The 19,435-nt window shown below is 44.8% G+C and overlaps 1 protein-coding gene across 1 annotated transcript; it reads left to right on the top strand.

Moving 5' to 3' along the window:
* The first annotated feature begins 1,083 nt into the window (after window positions 1-1,083).
* On the top strand, window positions 1,084-18,636 carry ZNF425 (zinc finger protein 425). Its single transcript, XM_053553919.1, has 4 exons — window positions 1,084-1,217; window positions 6,628-6,754; window positions 10,757-10,909; window positions 14,571-18,636. The coding sequence occupies exons 1-4, from the start codon at window positions 1,200-1,202 to the stop codon at window positions 16,523-16,525; spliced, it is 2,253 nt and encodes a 750-aa protein (XP_053409894.1). The 5' UTR covers window positions 1,084-1,199; the 3' UTR covers window positions 16,526-18,636.
* The last annotated feature ends 799 nt before the right edge of the window (window positions 18,637-19,435 follow it).

Below are 19,435 nucleotides of genomic sequence, written 5' to 3'. Positions count from 1 at the left end.
AGGCTGAGGCAAGAGAATCACGTAAGCCCAGGAGTTAGAGGTTGCTGTGAGCCGTGTTGACGCCACGGCACTCTACCCGAGGGCGGTACAGTGAGACTCTGTCTCTACAAAAAACAAAACAAAACCAAAAAAAAACACCTTAAGTATGGTAAGATTTGCCGTGGCGTCACAGCTCACAGCAACCTCAAACTCCTGGGCTCAAGCTATCCCTCTCGTCTCAGCCTCCCCAGTCATGGGATTACGGGCACCCCACCATGGGCACTCGGCCCCTGCAGGCACCCCACCCCCATACCCACGCCAGGGTGGCTTCCCACCTCTCTCTGCCCGAGGCTACTCTCAGACCGAGGACAGACTATGGCCCAGGCCCAGGTGAATCGACCCCCGAAGGACAGGACATGGAGGACAGAGCCGGCCTCCCGGAGCGGGGAACAAGCCCGTGCGCTCCGCAGCCCGCAAGCCGGCTGGACGGACCCCGGGCGCACAGCGGGCCGCCGGATCCACGCCATGCCCTCCTGTGCCGTCCCACCTCCTCACTGGCGGTCTCTTTCCCCACCACCTTCGCTTGAGTCCTGGGATCCCCTCACAGATGAACCCCGTGGGCCTAATCCTTGATTCAGGGTCAGCTTTGGTGGGGGCAGAACCACGCATTCCCTCTCGCGCCAGCTCCTGATCTCAGTTCGTCTTCTGGGAGGGGCGCCTCCCTGTCCCTCACTCTTGTCTCTCCACTCCCAGCTGACTCGCCATTGCCTCTTCACTCTTCGAATCTTAAGCTCTCTCCAACTGTTTCTGTCCCTTGAGATCCCAACACATTCGGAAGACCCATCGCCCACGTTTGGACTGTGGCCTCTACAGCCTGGAACAGGCCCCCTTTACGGAGGGCTGATCCCAAGCGGCTCCTTCTCCTTCCGGCGACAGGGGGCGCTGTGGGGCTGGGAGGCTGGGCCCCGGATCCGTCTTCTGAGGGTCATCAGCGGAACAGCGGGAGTTCTTCCCGCCGGACGGGGGCGCTGTGGGTAGGTGCCGGAACCTCCCGGCCGCAGAGGTCGCTATGAGGCTGCCTGTTCTGGGCCGTCGGCTGCCGAGTCCAGGATGCACCGCGCTCTGGCCGGCGCTGGTTTGGGGGAATACCCGGGCTCTATCCAGGGGTCGGGTCGGGGCCAGGGGCAAAACGCTGTCGAGCCGGTTCCCGCGGAGCCGCCATGGCTCACCCGGCTTGGGTAAGAGGGACTGGTGGAGGCTGCAGGCTCTACCGAAACTACAGTCTTGTCGCGGCTGGAGTTGCGTCCCGCCTAGGGAGTGAAGCGAGGGGAGCCCGAGCCTGAGGATATTTATCTGTGTTCTCTGGACCGAGCTCCGAACCGAGGCTGGAGAAGGCGCAGTTTTGGTGCCCTGGAATTTTCTGGCAATGAGTCGGTGTGGGCGGAGTGGGGTGGAGGCGCAGTGACTTGCGCCTGTGACCCCAGCTGCTTGGGAAGTTGAGGCGGGGGCGTCTCTTGAGCCCGGGAGCTGTGCCCGCGGCGTGTCCACATTAAACTGGACATCTGTGGGTGACCTTTTGGGAGCGGGGGCTAGCAGGATGCCTAACAAGGGTGAACTGACCTAAGTCCGAAAAAACTGCGTGTAGATCTGTAATGAGATCTCGCCGGTGAATAGCCCCTACTCTCGAGCCTGGACGACATAGGGAGACCCCGTCTCACTGGGGATGGGGAAGAAGGGAAAAAACGATTAGTCTGAAAATTAGAGCCCGGGTGAGGTCCAGTTTTGGGGCCTATTGTCTGCTCTGGTCGACGACTGTCCCAGTCCTCAGGGCTCTGGAGCCCTGGGTCCCTGTTGGTCTCGTGTAAGGGTCGGGGCTGTTCCACGCTCTGCTGCTGGAAGGAGCCTCAGAGTAGAACCTCTGCAGAAGTAGATGAGAAAAAGGGAGGGTAGGAAAACTGCAACTGAGAGAAATTGGAGACTGCTCCCTCTAGAAAAGGACAGAAAACTGGAAGCCAGTTTGGGTAGTTATCCTAAATGAAAGTTACCACCAGTGCTGTAGTACACGGCAAAGTTTGAACACTGGTTTTAGAGTCTGAAAGGAATATCTTGAGAAAACTTAATCCAAAATAAACCCTATTAGTTTCGGTTAACTGTAACTAGCTTGAATATGCAAATGTTCGGTGTGCCCCCGTTGAAATGTAAAAGTCTTGCTAAGGTAATGCTCCCTGTTTGCATATTCTCCGAGTTTCTTCAACCTATGTCTCTTCAGCCAGGCTTTCCTTTATCCTCCCTCTTCTGTAGGAGGTTGGGAACCTCCTGGAATATTCCTCTCTGTTCTATGAAACTTTGGTGCCTCTTCTTTGACTGTAAATTTGAATCCATAGAGCATGTGATGACTTCTTGGCCATTGAATTATTTGGGATAGGCAAGGGAAAATCTTTATTCTTTTAATTTTCCTTTACACTGGGCGGCGCCTGTGGCTCAGTGAGTAGGGCGCCAGCCCCATATGCCGAGGGTGGTGGGTTCAAACCCAGCCCCGGCCAAACTGAAACCAAAAAATAGCCGGGCGTTGTTGCGGGCGCCTGTAGTCCCAGCTGCTCGGGAGGCTGAGGCAGGAGAATCGCGTAAGCCCAGGAGTTAGAGGTTGCTGTGAGCCGTGTGACGCCACGGCACTCTACCAAGGGCGGTACAGTGAGACTCTGTCTCTACAAAAAAAAAAAAAAAAATTTTCCTTTACACTGGAGAGGTTCAGTGCTAATTGTAAATACGGTAATCAATGAGTCTTTTGTGGGTGGCAAATGTGGGTGAGGTACAAGGAGATTGAAGAAGCATTTATTTGAAATCTCATAAAAATACCAATCAGTTTGAACTTGTTTGTTATGATAGGTGATACATCAGCTTTTGGAGCCTATTATACTTTTGATAATAGAATTTTTTTCTTTTTTAGAGATAGAGTTTCACTTTGTCACCCTCGGTAGAGTGCTGTAGTGTCACAGCTCACAGCAACCTCCAGCTCTTGGGCTTAGGCAATTCTCTTGCCTCAGTCTCCCCAGTAACTGGGAGGACAGGCGCCCTCCACAACACCTGACTACTTTTTGTTGCAGTTTGGCCGGGGCCAGATGTGAACCAGCCACCCTCAGTATATGGGGCCTGTGCCCTACCCACTGAGCCACAGGCACCGCCCTTGATGATAGAATTTTATCTCTGCAGCTTTTCTCTTCAAAATCTTGAGTGTTAAACAGCCTTGGCTATTAGGTGGTCTAAATTCCCTACTGGGAGAATACATTTTGTAGTACTTGTGACCACCATTTTTTTTTTTTTTTTTTTTTTTTTGTAGAGACAGAGTCTCACTTTATGGCCCTCAGTAGAGTGCCGTGGCCTCACACAGCTCACAGCAACCTCCAACTTCTGGGCTTAAGCGATTCTCTTGCCTCAGCCTCCCGAGTAGCTGGGACTACAGGCGCCCGCCACAACGCCCGGCTATTTTTTTGGTTGCAGTTTGGCCGGGGCGGGTTTGAACCCGCCACCCTTGGTATATGGGGCCGGCGCCTTACCGACTGAGCCACAGGCGCCGCCCGTGACCACCATTTTTTATATTCTTGGGGAAGCACATCTATTTTTCTAGATGACCAACGCCTTTGGAGGGGAGCCTCTCATCTGTTTGTAGCACAGAACCTGAGAGGAGTGAAAATGGAATTTTCCATTTACCACATATGTTCTGTTCCGTTGCTTTCCCATTACCACAGTGGATCTGTCCGTGAAATACCCAGGAAAGTACCCCTGGTTTGTCCATTACCAGAGATTGTAGATTAATGGTCCATGAGCTAATCATGACTTGCAAACATATTTTGTTTGGAACATCTTTGCTGTTAAAATTGTGAATTTTAATTGCCAAGATGAGGATTCACATAATATGATGTACATTTCCTGTTTTTATCTTGATATCTGGCACATTCCAATATAAAACATAAAGCTGTAAAACCTGTAGAAGGTCACAGTGGGGACATCTTTGAGACGTAGGGCATGGTCAACGTTCTTAGATGTGGCACCAAAGAAAGCACAGTCTATAAAAGGTAACAAGTGATAAGTTGTACATCATCAAAATTAACTTTTACTTTGGAAAGATACAAGTAAAGATAGGATACAGACTGGGGGAGTATATTTACAAACCACATATCTGACAAAGTATCTAGAATATATTAAGAATTCTCACAGAATAGTAAAAAACATCAAAATCTAATTGTGAACGGGAAAACTTATAAAGAGACATTTCACCTAAGAAAATATATGCATAGTAAATAAACACATGGAAAAAATGTTCAAAACTCATTAGAAAAATTTAGAATGAAACCATAAAAATATCACTATATACCTGTTAGAACAATGAAAAAAATTTTTAAGTGGCATTAATAAACAGTGGTGTAGGTGCTCAGAAACTGCCTCTTATACGTTGCTGGTAGGAATGTAAAATCCTTTTTCTTTTTTTTTTTTTTTTATGAGACAGAGTCTCACTCTGACACCCTTGGTAGAGTGCTGTGGCCTCACAGCTCATGGCAACGTCCAACTCTGGGACTTAAGCAATTCTCTTGCCTTAGCCTTCGGAGTACCTGGGACTACAAGCACCCGTCACAACGCCTGGCTAAGGGATGTAAAATCTTTTGGCCACTCTTGAAAATAGTTTGGCAGTTTCTTTAAAAACTAAACATATGGCTCGACACCTGTAGCACAGTGGTTACAGCGCCGGCCACATACACCGAGGCTGGCGGGTTTGTACCCAGCCCAAACCAGCTAAAAAAAAAAAAAAACAATGACAACTGCAACAAAAAAATAGCCAGGTGTTGTGGCAGACACCTGTAGTCCCAGCTGCTTGGGAGGCTGAGGCAAGAGAATTGCTTAAGCCCAAGAGTTGGAGGTTGCTGTGAGCTGTGACTCCATAGCACTCTACCGAGGGCGGCATAGTAAGTAAGACTCTGTTTCAAAAAAAAAAAAAAAAACCATGTACATGCCATACATTGTGGTCCTGGGCATTTATCCCAGAAAAACAAAAATGTTGACTCAAAATATCCCTCAATAGTTGAATGGTTAATCAAGTTGTACATCCATATTGTGTAATACTACTCAGCAATAAAAATAAATGCAAACTCATTTAATGAGAGGAATACAGTCTGAGAAATTCATGGTGATTTTTTTCATTTTACAAAATTAGAGTTTGTACTTAGAGAAACCAAGATGCTATAGTGTAGCCTACCTACTACACACCTAAGGCTAGATGGTATAGCCTGTTGTGGGCACAGACGTGTACAACGTGTTACTATACTGAATAGTATTGTCAACTTGTTTTTTTTTTTGTGGTTTTTGGCCAGGACTAGGTTTGAACCCGCCACCTCCGGCATATGGGACCAGCGCCCTACTCCTTGAGCCACAGGTGCCGCCCCAGTATTGTCAACTATTACAGTGATAAGTAATTGTGTAGAAAAGACAGTAAAACTATGGTACTACAATATTAGTGGATCACTGTGGTATATGTGGCACTTGACTGTATTGCTATAAACGACAATGTGGATGGGTCTCAAGGACATCCTCTGAAAACAGTCTCAAAAGGTTGCATGTTATAAGATTCCACTTATATATTGGGCGGTGCCTGTGACTCAACGGAGTAGGGTGATGGCCCCATATGCCGGAGGTGGTGGGTTCAAACCCAGCCCCTGCCAAAAACTGCAAAAAAAAAAAAGATTCCGCTTATATAAAATTCTTGAAATGACAAACTTCTGATGGACAATAAATTAGTGAATGTGTGTAAAGAGTTGGAACAAGGGAGCTCTTTGTGATGAAGGGATATAGTTATTCCTTAGTATCTAATAGTATTGGTTCCAGGATACCCCTCAGGGAACTAAAATTCAGGGATGCCCAAGTCACTTATATAAAATGGCTTAGTTTTGTAGATAGCCTGCATGCATCCTTTCATATGTATTAATAATTCCTAGATTACTTATAGTGCAATGGAAATGCTCTGTAAATAATTCCTAGATTATTGTCATTGTTTTTAATTACTATCTCTATATGTACATATATAGATATACACACACTTTTTTTTCGATCTAAGGTTGGTTGCATCTATGGATGCAGAACCCAGGAATAGGGAGGGCTGACTGTTTCTTCACTGCGGTGGTGGTTACATGAGGTAGCACATGTGATGAAATCTCACAGACCTATACACATATTATACCAGTGTCAATTTCCTGCTTTTGATATTGTGCTATAATATAAAAATGCACAATATGACCTTTGAGGTAAAGGGTATGTGGAGCTTTTCTGAGGTATCTTTGTAACTTCCTGTGAATCTGTAATTATTTCAAACTAAAAAGCTTTTGACACATCCAGTAAACTAGGCCCAGTCTTAGCAGAAATTCATTGTTACTAAGTAAAGGATCCTTTCTTAGATGGTGCATGTGCTCAAAGGCCTGCTTTTCCTTTGTTCACTTTCCTTGACTCCACTGGACATTTGTGACCTCTTTAGTATATTCATTAAATTATATGGCACCATCCAGAGATCACTGGTATGTTTTTTTTCCGTCTCTTAGTAAAGTCATGGACATTGAAAAAGTAGCCTTAAAGAGAAAATGTATGTATATACTGTTTGTGCTCTAGGTAACCGTGACATTTGATGATGTGGCCTTATATTTTACGGAGCAAGAGTGGGAGATCCTGGAGAAATGGCAGAAGGAAATGTATAAGCAAGAGATGAAGACCAATTATGAGACCCTCGATTCCCTGGGTAAGATGGGCTTCCAAGGAATGGCTTTTTGAGAACCAACCTTAGAATACTAAGAGGTTTCCTTCTCTGAATCAGCTGTGAGCTGGTTGAATAAGATCCTGTGCCCAGTTTACATTCATAATATTTCCTTGCCTTCCTTTAATGGGAGGAGAATATTTTACTTGTCTATTTCTATCCAGTGGTGTCTGTGCCTTTTATTTCTTTAAATAAAAGGGTGTTCTTTTATTTCTTTTTTTTTTTCCCCCACAGCCAAGTACTTTATTCTTAAGAAAATATAAGGGAAAGTTCTTTTATTTCTTTAATGAATTCTTTAGTGCCTGCCTATGTTGCCTGGATAAGAATTTCCTGTCTTTGTGAGAACTATGGCTTTCATGAAGTGGGTATAGTTATTAAGTTATCATAAGCTGGGGCACAACACAGTGCACAGTGTGGATACAATAGGCAAGAAAGGGTGCCCAGGTAGAGGAAGAGGGAAGAGAGTGGTGGGATGGGACACTTAGGTGACTCCGGGGAGATATTCAAGGATATGTTAGCCACAGGCGCCGCCTAAGGATATCTTAAAAACAGATTTGAGGAAATTATACTTTGCTGCTTAGCCAACTCACTCTAACTTATTCCTGTGATACTAAAAGGATTTCTAACAGACCCCATCTCTACAAAAAATTTTTAAAGATGAGCCAGGCATGGTGGCAGGGGCCTGTAGTCTAGTCACTTGGAAGGTTGAGGCTGGAGGATCGTTCAAGCCCAAGAGTATGAGGATGCAGTGAGCTATGATTGCACTACTGCCTTCCAGCCTATGGGACATCTTGTAAAAAAAAAAAAAAAGAGCGGGCAGCACCTGTGGCTCAGTCGGTAAGGCGCCGGCCCCATATACCGAGGGTGGCGGGTTCAAACCCGGCCCCAGCCAAACTGCAACAACAACAAAAAAAAAATAGCCAGGTGTTGTGGCGGGCGCTGTAGTCCCAGCTGCTCGGGAGGCTGAGGCAAGAGAATCGCTTAAGCCCAGGAGTTGGAGGTTGCTGTGAGCCGGGTGACGCCACGACACTCTACCGAGGGCGATAAAGTGAGACTCTGTCTCTACGAAAAAAAAAAAAGAGAGACCACATCTCCTTAAAATTTTTAAAACCCATTTCTACTGGTGTCAATTTAATAAAGCCTGAAGGAGTCTTTCCCTATTGAAGGAGATTATAACATTCTTTTAGAAAATTCTTTTTTTTTTTTTGTAGAGACAGAGTCACTTTATGGCCCTCGGTAGAGTGCCGTGGCGTCACACAGCTCACAGCAACCTCCAACTCCTGGGCTTAAGCGATTCTCTTGCCTCAGCCTCCCGAGCAGCTGGGACTACAGGCGCCCGCCACAACGCCCGACTATTTTTTTGTTGCAGTTTGGCCAGGGCCGGGTTTGAACCTGCCACCCTCGGCGTATGGGGCCGGCGCCCTACTCACTGAGCCACAGGCGCTGCCCTATAACATAGTCTTAAATAAGTAAGATATGAATGACAAGAAGGCATTGACGATGTGAAATCATGGATAAGAAAATTCTAGGCAAGAGAAAAGCTAGGCAAAGGCCAAAAAGTCACAAAGAATGAGCTCAATATTTTGGGAATCACACTGAATCAGTCTTGTAGCACATGTATTGAGGCTAGTGGGGAATGAAAACAAGGTAAGGAGTTGAATTTTGTTTGACATACAAGGGGAATTGCTTCTTGGCCTTTTGGCTAAGATCAGGTATACAAACAAGGGGAAGGTGATGGGGGGATTTAAATGTAGGTGAATAATATACTTTTTGTTGTGAGACAGAGTCACTATGGGTAGAGTGCAGTGGCATCAACGTAGCTCACTGCAACCCCAGACTCTTGGGCTCAAGTAATCCTCCTGCCTTAGCCTCCAAGAAGCGGGGACTATAGGCACATACCACAAAGCCTAGGTAATTTTTCTATTTTTAACAGGAATGGGGTTTTGCTTTTATTCAAGCATGTCTCAAACTTCTAAGCTTAAGTGATCCACCTAAAGCTCACAGAATCTAGGGTTAGCGATATACTTTTAAAATGATTGCTTGGCTTGCACTATGGAGAACGAATCATGGATCTCAATGAAAAGAGGGAGACCACCCAACAAGCTTTAGCAGCACTGGTGAGATTTACTGGGTAAATAATAATTCAGACAAAGAGAAGTAGTTGTCCTCCAGGTATGTTTCAGAGGTAAAATCCCAGATTTTGCTGATACATGGGGTATGGAGTAAAAGGGTGAAAGGAGAATACATTCCTCAAGTTTTGAGTATCTTGATGGTGAATGGCTTTATTTGCTGGTAGGAGGAAGGATTGAGGAGGCAGCAGGTTTGGGCTGCGCTGAATCCGAGATGCTTATAGACATTTTTGTGGAAATAGAAAATGGATGATTGGCTTTGGGAAGGTGGAATTCCAAGGAACCGTCAGGACTAGATTTCTACTTTTGGGAGACATTACCTGGATGGTGTTTTAAGCCACGGGGCTAATTGGAATGATCTAGGGAGAATATATAGATGGGACAGAGACAGCCCTGGGACCTGTCTCTGTCATAGCATTTAGAGCATTGGTTCTCAACCTTCCTAATGCTGCGAACCTTTAATACAGTCCAAAGGGGTCTTGACCCACAGGTTGAGAACCGCTGATTTAGAGGTTAAGGAGAGGAGACTGAGGCCCAGTGACCAGCAGGGTAAGAGAAACAAGAGCCGCATGCTGATTCACTTGCAGTTTGAGCCTTCACAATTGGCATCCTTGAGCTTGGAAAATTCAGTCTGATTTTCCAAATTTTAAAACTAAATGACCTAATATTCCAACAGTTTCTTTACACAACATCCAGATCCCAGCCTCAGAGATTAAGATTGAGCAGATTCAGGCTCAGTACCAGGGACCTACTTTTTTTTTTTTTTTTTTTTGCAGTTTTGGCCAGGGCCGGGTTTGAACCCATCACCCCAGTATATGGGGCCGGCGCCCTACTCCTTGAGCCACAGGCACTGCTCCCAGGGACCTACATTTTTCAAAATACTTGAGGTGCTGCTGGGCTGGTGATATGCAATTCACTTTGATAAGTAGAGACCTGAGAGCCCAGTTGTGGTAATACCCAGCTGTTGCATCTGAAATCACTCTACTCTGATCTACTGATTTATGGAAACCGTTCTTCTCTCCAGGCTGATTCTCTTAGACTACAGAGTACTTGCTACCTCTTAATCACTGGTGTTTAACAGGCTCCTGTTTCCTTGACTTTACTGACTAAGCATCTTGGTACCTCAGTCGTCAGTTTCCTCAGACGCGAGGCCTCTATTCAGAAATGTGGGCCCTGTGATCAGGGCTCCCTCACTAACTCCCTCTGGTTGTCCAGTTGTTCAGCTCACACTGTTCTTACAATGTCTTATAATGAACTCTGGACACTTTCTGCCTGGATGAAAATTTAAAATTTTTTTTTTTTTTTTTTGTAGAGACAGAGTCTCACTTGATGGCCCTCGGTAGAGTGCCATGGCCTCACACAGCTCACAGCAACCTCCAACTCCTGGACTTAAGCGATTCTCTTGCCTCAGCCTCCCGAGTAGCTGGGACTACAGGCGCCCGCCACAACGCCCGGCTATTTTTTTTTTTTTTGTTGCAGTTTGGCCGGGGCTGGGTTTGAACCCACCACCCCCGGTATATGGGGCCGGTGCCTTACCGACTGAGCCACAGGCGCCGCCCGAAAATTTAAAATTTTTAAAGTTTTAAAATCCTTATCATCCTTACTTCTCTGCATCCTTTAATTTTGTAAAATATTGCAGAGAGTATTTAAGCTAAGGAATCATTTCATTGAGCTCTATTCCACTGTCATTCACATAACTTCCAGGACTTTCTGTTCTTTTTTTCTTCTTCTTTTTTTTTTTTAGACCTACCATTGATCTCATGTCTCTAGGAATCAGAGTCAACTGTGAGAGTAACTAAGTAACTTTTAGTTAAGTACTCAGTAAGCCCAGACTGAGTTGTGTCCACTGTGTTTGCAGGCTATGCTTTTTACAAGCCAGATTTGATCACATGGATGGAACAGGGGAGAATGTTATTAATCAGAGATCAGGAATGCTTAGAGAAAAGACTGACAATTAGCCCTTCTGATGAGCAGTTGGACTTGAAGAACACTGGAAAGGCACTGTGTTTTGGTGAGTAGGATGGTTTTAAGGCCATTAATCCTTTTTTTTGAGACAGTGTCTCACTATGTCGCCCTTGGGAGACTGCTGTGGCATCACAGCTCACAACAACTTCCACCTCCTGGGCTTAAGCCATTCTCTTGCCACGGCCTCCCACGTAGCTGGGACTACAGGCACCTACCACAACGCCCAGCTATTTTTTGTTGTTGTTACAGTTGTCATTGTTGTTTAGCTGGCCCAGGCTGAGTTCGAACCCTCCAGCCTTGTTGTTTGTGGCCAGTGCCCTACCCACTGACCAACAGGTGCTGCCGGGGCCATGAATCATTTAATTTTCCTACCCTTGTTTTCTGAATCTTTCTTTTTTGATAGTTGGCTAGACCTTGTTTTCAATAAGAAATGTTGTTTTGACGAAGAACATTAGTTTTCTTTACTCAAGTGGGTAGCAAATGTGAGAATGTATTACTTTTGTAGAGGGAAGTTATATATACAATATTTTTTTCAAAAAAACTTGGAACAATGATGAGAATTCCTTATAAAAGAGCAAGGGATCCACTTACCAAAGCCCTGAGGAGAACCACCTTCCTGTCATACCATGGTGTCCATTTGCGTATTTAAATGTTAAAAACCTTATGATTGAATCACGATGGAAACCTCAGAAATATCTTAACACTTCTAATATTTAAGGAACTATTTTACTTTTATAGTATGTGAATGGTTTACTAAATCCCTGGAAGACAAGGAATTCTGATGAAGAAGGGAATATGAACCCAGGGAGTGAGTTCAAGCTCCAAGAAGATTGTTGCATTCCTAATGGTTTCATTATATTGCCACTATCTGTTTTTCTATTTATTTAACCAATATTGAGTACCTATCATGCTCACAGCATTACTTAGGCTAGGACAAACGACTATACATAACAGAGAGTATGCATACAATGTAAAACAACCCTTACACTCTAGATGTTGATTGTCTTAGTGACTAAGTGATTAAGTTAATCATGTTATACTATTGAGTTAGTCAATTATAAAATATAACAAGCCACTTTAATAGAAAGTACTATGTGGATTTAGAAGAGAAAGAATGGAAGAGAGACAGAAATATCCCTTGAGGACTCTGAAAAGAATCAGGATGTAAATAGCCAAACCCTGGGCAGATTTGGTGAGGCAAAGAAGCATCAAGAGTGAGTGATATATGAGGCAGCTCCCACAGCTCAGTGGGCAGGACTCCAGCCATATACACCAAGGCTGACAGGTTCCAACCTGGCCCAGGCCAGCTAAAACAACATTGACAACTGCAACCAAAAGTATCCAGGCGTTGTGGCGGGTGCCTATAGTCCCAGCTACTAAGAAGGCTGCAAGAGAATTACTTAAGCCCTAGAGTTTGAGGTTGCTGTGAGGTGTGATGCCACAGCATTCTACCCAGGGTAACAGCCTGAGACTCTGTCTCAAAAAATAAAAAAAGAGTGCTACATGAGCTAAGGCCCAAAGATGGGAACATATTTATTAAATTCAGGAAACAAGGAAGACACCAACCTGCCTGTTCTTGGGACATAATGGAAGAGAGGAAGGAAAACGTAGCTGGTATCAGGTTATCTCAGGTCGGGAATGCCAGTGTAAAAAGCATGACTTCATCTTACAGAAAGGGAGGAGCCTGGAAAGTTTTTTGAGTACCAAAGAATTAACAACTTTGGTGGATATTCTTACAAATCTGTGTTGTTCCCTTGGCACGAGGTGGTCCTCAACCGTTAAGTACAACTGCCTCTCTACTGGGCTTAAATAGTAAAAGCATGTTTATAGGAAGATTAAATTTCCAGTGATGAGAAATAGGATTCCAGGAAACAGCTAAGTATGCCTTTGCCATGATCTAGACAAAAGCCATTGAGTACTGACTTACTAAATAACATGATCCAGTTGGAACCATCACTTATGTTGTCCTTAAGATGAACACAGAGCATAATGAGAGTCCTCTGGGGGTAGTGCCACTCAGGTTTCCTCCGAGGTTAAAAGATAAAAATAAGAGAGCTCTGTTATCCTGTTCAACAGGACATTGGAGGAGAAGCAGTTCTGAAACACAATGGCTTAGGTGAATGTCTGAAATTATCCTGTCCATATCTGGTGGGTAATCGTGTGATAACTCAGTTCCTTCTGTGTTCTGTTATCATGGATATTTGGAACGGTAGTGAGTGTGCTTATATACATAGATCTTTCCTATAAGACAGAGTCCTTTGGAAAGTGAAATAATTTCTACATTGAATTCTTTGTAATTTCAGTAAATTGCAACTTGTAAGAAAAAATGTTGTATTACCATTTCTTCTAGAAATTTTTCTTAAAATCTATAGTAGAAAAGGATGAGAATATGATGACTTCTTAAATATTGTGCTCCTTATTTCATAGATTTAAGGAAATATAGTCAGACATGTGACTACAGTCTGTGGCTATATAATCAGGCTGTATTATAGTACAGTCATTCTCAAGAGTGGCTCATTTTTTTTTTTTTTTGGTAAAGACAGTCTCACTTTATCACCCTTGGTAGAGTGCCGTGGCCTCACACAGCTCACAGCAACTTCCAACTCCTGGGCTTAGACAATTCTCTTGTCTCAGTCTCCCGAGTAGCTGGGACTACAGGTGCCTGCCACGCCTGGCTATTTTTTTGTTGCAGTTTGTCTAGAGCCGGGTTTGAATCCACCACCCTTGGTATATGGGGCTAGCGCCCTACTCACGGAGCCACAGGTGCCATCCCAGAGTAGCTCATTTTAATTGTCTCCATCTTCTGCTAAGTGTCATCTATAGTGTACAAGATGTATTTGCTTGCAATTGTTTTATGCTAAGTCATTTCTTTTTTTTTAAATAGTAGAAGTATGTTTATAGGAAGATAAGCATGTTTATAGGAAGAGTTTTACTTTGTCACCCTCAGTAGAGTGCTATAGCTCATAGTAACCTCAAACTCTCGGACTCAAGAGATTCTCTTGCCTCAACCTCCCTAATAGCTGGGACTATAAGCACCTGCTGCAACATCCGGTCATTTTTTTTGTTTGCTTGTTTAGCAGGCTCCGGCTAGGTTCGAACCCACCTGCCCCTGACCATGTGGCCAGCACCCTAACCACTGAGCTATGGGCACCCCCTGCTAAGTCATTTCTTTTCTTTTTTTGTAGAGACAGAGTCTCACTTTATGGCCCTCAGTAGAGCCGTGGCCTCACACAGCTTACAGCAACCTCCAACTCCTGAGCTTAAGCGATTCTCTTGCCTCAGCCTCCCGAGTAGCTGGGACTACAGGCACCCACCACAACGCCGGGCTATTTTTTGGTTGCAGTTTGGCTGGGGCCGGGTTTGAACCCGCCACCCTCGGTATATGGGGCCGGCGCCTTACCGACTGAGCCACAGGCGCCACCCGAGAACTATTTTTTTTTTTTTTTTTTGTGGTTTTTGGCCGGGGCTGGGTTTGAACCTGCCACTTCCGGCATATGGGACCAGCGCCCTACTCCTTGAGCTACAGGCGCCGCCCCTGCTAAGTCATTTCTTAACACATAGTAAAGGAATTTAAAAGTGAAATAAAATTTATCTGTGGGAGGTATGAGATTTCCTTTCCCATTTTGTTAGTAATATGAAGGCAGTCCTTTAATCCTATTGTATAATGGACATACCACTGATGAGAGTAGTATTTTTTTCTTCTACAGGTGACCAAGGAACTTTTGGGACAAAAGAAGAAGAATCTCATTTAAATGGTCTTCAAAAGCATGACTTGTGCGCTACTTTATTAGGGGAGAGAAGAAAGATTTTATCGAATCGAAGATCCATCTTCCAGTCTCCAAGTCTGGAGAAAACAGAGATTATACACAAAAAACTCAATGTCACAGCTCCTAACCAGGACAGAAAAGGTCTGTGGCATAAGTCTCCAGATACACCAGGTCACTTGGAAATTCCGGCAGAGCCAAGAGTTTATTACTGCTATGTCTGTGGGAAAGTCTTCCAGGTAAAGAGTGACTTGGTAAACCACAAAAGGTGCCACTCCAAGAACCAGCTGTATAAATATCCAAAATCCAAGAACAAATCCAGAGGGAAATCTGAATTCAGGTGGAGCCAGAGGTTCCCTTATAAAAGGCAGCGGTTCCAGTGCAATCAATGTGAGAAGAGCTACAGTCTGAAGGACAGCCTAGTCGCTCACCAGGTTGTCCACACAGGACAGCGGCCCTACCCCTGCCCTGAATGTGACAAGACCTTCCGGTATAGAGCCAACTTAAAGAAGCACCTGTGTTTGCACAAAGGAGAAAGGCCCTTTTGCTGTGAGGAGTGTGGCAAGGCTTTCATTGAGCAGTGTGAGCTCACTGAGCACCTCCGGTTACACAGTGGGGAGAAGCCTTTCCAGTGTCCGCTGTGTGGCAGGAGCTTCCACCTGAAGAGAGGGATGAAGGTCCATTTTTCCCAGCATAGTGGGAAGAAGCCCTTCCACTGTCCAGAGTGTGACCGAAGCTTTTCTCAGGAGGCTATTTTGAAGACCCACCAAAGGACACGTAGTGAAGAGAAGCCATTTTCTTGCGATAATTGTGGCAGGAAATTCATCTACAGGATTAAACTCAATGAGCATATCAGAGTTCATACGGGAGAGAAGCCCTTTTCATGTCCTGAGTGTAATAAAAGTTTCCGCCTAAAGAGAAGCCTAAAAGCCCATCGGTTGCAGCACAGTGGACAGAAGCCCTTCCAATGCCCAGAGTGTAACAAGAGCTTCTTCTGGAGGAATGCCATGGAGGCCCACCAGCGTCTACATAGTGAGGAGAAGCCATTCTCCTGTGAGGAGTGTGGCAAGAGGTTCACCCGGCCCTCCAAGCTTGCCTGCCATGCCAGAGTTCATAGCAGACAAAGGGAATTCCCCTGTGGGGAGTGCAAAAAGACCTTTTCTCAGCAGGCAGCCCTCACACAGCACCTCAAGATCCACGCCACAGAAAAGCCATTCTCCTGTGCTGAGTGCAGCCGGAGCTTCCGCCGACGTGCACATCTCACTGAGCACATGAGGCTTCACAGTGGGGAGGAGCCTTTTCAGTGTCCTGAGTGTGACAAGAGCTTCTCCTGGAAGGCTTCCCTGAAGTTCCACCAGCGGACACACAGGGACGAGAAGCCCTTCAGGTGTAGTGAGTGTAGCAAGACTTACACTCATCAGTCTCAGCTCACTGAACATCTGAGAGTGCACAGTGGCGAGAAGCCCTACCAGTGTCCTGAATGCAATAAAACTTTCCGTCTCAAGGGAAATTTGAAAAGCCACCTGCTCCAGCACAGTGGCAAAAAGCCATTCTCTTGTATTATGTGTGGCAAAAGTTTCACTCAGCAGTACAGGCTCACAGAACACATGCGAGTCCATAGTGGTGAGAAGCCCTTCCAGTGTCCAGAGTGTGACAAGAGCTACTGCATAAGGGGAAGTTTAAAGGTCCATTTGTATACACACAGTGGAGAGAGACCCTTCCGGTGTAGTGAGTGTGGCAAGGGCTTTCTACAGAAGAGAAGTTTGAAGGCCCATCTGTACCATCACAGTGGTGAGAGGCCTTTTTCTTGTGATGAGTGTGGAAGGAGGTTCACATATGTGGGTGCGCTTAAGACCCACACTGCACTGCATGCCAAGGAAAGGCCATCCAGTCTCTAGCTCAAGCCACATGGTAGTCATGAAGTGACATCCTTTTTTTTTTTTTTTTTTAATTTTATTTTCCTTAAGACAGAGGCTCACTCTATTCCCCAGGCTAGAGTGCAATGACATCATCAGAACTCATAGCAACCTCAAATTCCTGGGCTCAAGCAATCCTCCTGCCTCAGCCTCCCAAGTAGCTGGGACTATAGGTGCCCACCAAAACACCTGCTAATTTTTCTATTTTTCATAGACATGGAATCTAGCTGTTGCTCAGGCTGGTCTTGAGCTCCTGAGCTCAAGCGAACTTCCCACCTTGGCCTCCCAGAATGCTAGGATTAGAGGCCTGAGCCACCAGGCCTGCCACACAGGGACCATTTTTAGGTGAAGCCAGCAGCTCTGTTAGCTCAAATTGAGTCAGGGTAATGGATTCTCAGAATACTGGCTGCAAACATGCTGGCCAGGTGCATAGTCAATTGGACCTGGTCACTCCTTGACAGAAATTCCACATGATCCAGGCAAAGACCTTCAAGGAGGCATTTCCCTCTGGTAATCTTCATAGACGTGGCCTGCTAGACAACATCTGCTAGCCCAGAAGATTTTTCCAATGCCATCCAAGAGCATAATAATCCCTTCATTAAATTCAGAGATCACAGCCTCAGTGAACAAATGTTAGAGACAGGAATGTTTACCGCATGTTCCTCAGTCAGCTTTTCCTGACCAGGTCTCCTTATTTTAATGTCTGTTGAAACCTTGAGTTTTCTCTCATAGTGGATTTTCATTTTCTCTCCAATGGTGAGAGGACACCTGTTCCTAGGCAGAATTTCCAACATAAATTACCCACATAAATGTTACTTCCTTCTGGGTTAATTTAGAAATCCACCACTGTGAGTAACAAGCAATGTTATTTATCTGACCCCACTGCATTTTCTTTTTTTTTTTGAGACAGAGTCTAAAGCTGTCACCCTGGGTAGAGTGTCATGGCGTCACAGCTCACAGCAACCTCAAACTCTTAGGCTTAAGTGTTGTTTTGCCTCAGTTTCCCAAGTAGCTGGGGACTACAGGTTCCCACCACAACACCTAGCTGTTTTGTTTTTCGTTGGTTTTTTTTTTTTTTTTTTTTTTTTTGTAGAGACAGAGTCTCACTTTATGGCCCTTGGTAGAGTGCCGTGGCATCACACAGCTCACAGCAACCTCCAACTCCTGGGCTTCAGCGATTCTCTTGCCTCAGCCTCCCGAGTAGCTGGGACTACAGGCGCCCGCCACAACGCCCAGCTCGTTGGTTGTTGTTGTTGTTGTTGTTGTTGTAGTTGTCATTATTGTTTGGCAGGCCCAGGCTGGATTCAAACCCACCAGCTCCTGTTTATGGCTGCTGCCCTAGCTGGTTGAGCTATAGGCGCCGAGCCCCACTGCATTTTGAATGCTGTGTCAATTCTCAAAGAAATGTTCTTGCCTTAATATTAGGGTATCTTAATCTGGGCACAGTGGCTCATGCGTATAAACCAAGCACTTTGGGAGGCAGGAGGATCACTTCAGGCCAGGAGTTTTGAGACCAGCCTGAGCAAGAGTAAGACCCTGTCTTCTACAAATACAAAATAAAAATAAAAAATTAGCTGGGCATGGTGGCACATGCCTGTAATCCCAGCTATTTGAAATACTGAGACAGGAGGAGCACTTGAGCCCAGGAATTTGAGGTTGCAGTGAGCTATGATGACATCACTGCACTGCAGCCTGGGTGACAGAGTGGAACCCTGTATCTAAAAAAAAGAAAAGGTCTCTTGAGGAAAACACCAAAGGAAAAAATATTGTCAGTCTGTGGCATCATTGTTTTTTTTCCTCTGTGACCTGATCTATTGTTACAAAGAAATTTTTCAGGCTATTCTAGCAAATCTTAATCTACCTTTCAGATTATCAGTCTTTAACATTACTCTTAAGAAAATGTACACCTTTTCTTAGGAAATCTCAAGGCCCTCATCAATTTTGTATGTTTAGCTTTCAGCAAATGTGATCCCAATTACCTGAATCAGAGTCAGCTGGGATTAAGCGCCTTAAAAGGATTAATGTCTATACAAAGAGGACAAAAGTACCATCCATGGTTAGTACAGTGCTTGTGCTCATTGGTGAGTCAGTGGTGCCCTGGTGCAAAGAAAAAAGCACTTCAGCTGTGCTGGGGCACGTGTGGGTCAAACTTCAGCACTTGTTGGCCTCTTTAGCATGTACTTCAGGACAATTCTTTTTTTTTTTTCTAGCATGTGTGTTAAAAATGCAGATGCTTGTGACCCTCCACAGATGAACTGAGTAAGAATCTTTCTGGGTGATGATGTGTAAATTTTCAAAACATTGCATCCCATGAATGTTGAGACTAGAGGAGGAAGAACTATTTCTGTGAATCATTCTAGCCATTCAGAGGTGAGATTCAGGTTAGAATTTGCCCTGTAGCCTTTTCGTCCTCCCTTGATAATAAAGCCCCTTGTGGTAAAAGTTGCTTACATTTATTAGTCTACTGGGGAGAAGGAAGGAATTGTGAAAGAATTTGGGAAGGAGAATGTCTGTTTTGGTAAGATTCTTGAGGCATCACTAAAATCATTAATAGTGTTTCCGATCAGTCGCATGAACTCTGTTGAAGTAAAGACTTCTCACTGTATTTGGAAGAAGACATGATTGAACCAGGCGTGGGGAACCTGAGGTCTCAAGGCCACATTCTCCACATCCCCACAGCCCCTTGACCAAATCCAAACTTCACAGAACAAACCCTTAATCTATTTCATGTCAGACATGGACCTCTAAAGGTGAGTTGGGTAAAATCTATAAACAAAATTCAAATATGAGCATAAAAAAGTAAGCTAATATTGGAAAATTAGTTCCACTTAAGTTAGTTAGAAAATAATACTTTTCCATCATAAAGTTAATAAAAATGAAAATGTAATACTG

Source organism: Nycticebus coucang, chromosome 11, assembly GCF_027406575.1.
Source record: "Nycticebus coucang isolate mNycCou1 chromosome 11, mNycCou1.pri, whole genome shotgun sequence".
NCBI lineage: Eukaryota > Metazoa > Chordata > Mammalia > Primates > Lorisidae > Nycticebus > Nycticebus coucang.
The sequence above is the reverse complement of the archived record's forward strand: the minus strand, read 5'-3'. Positions and strand labels throughout refer to the sequence as shown.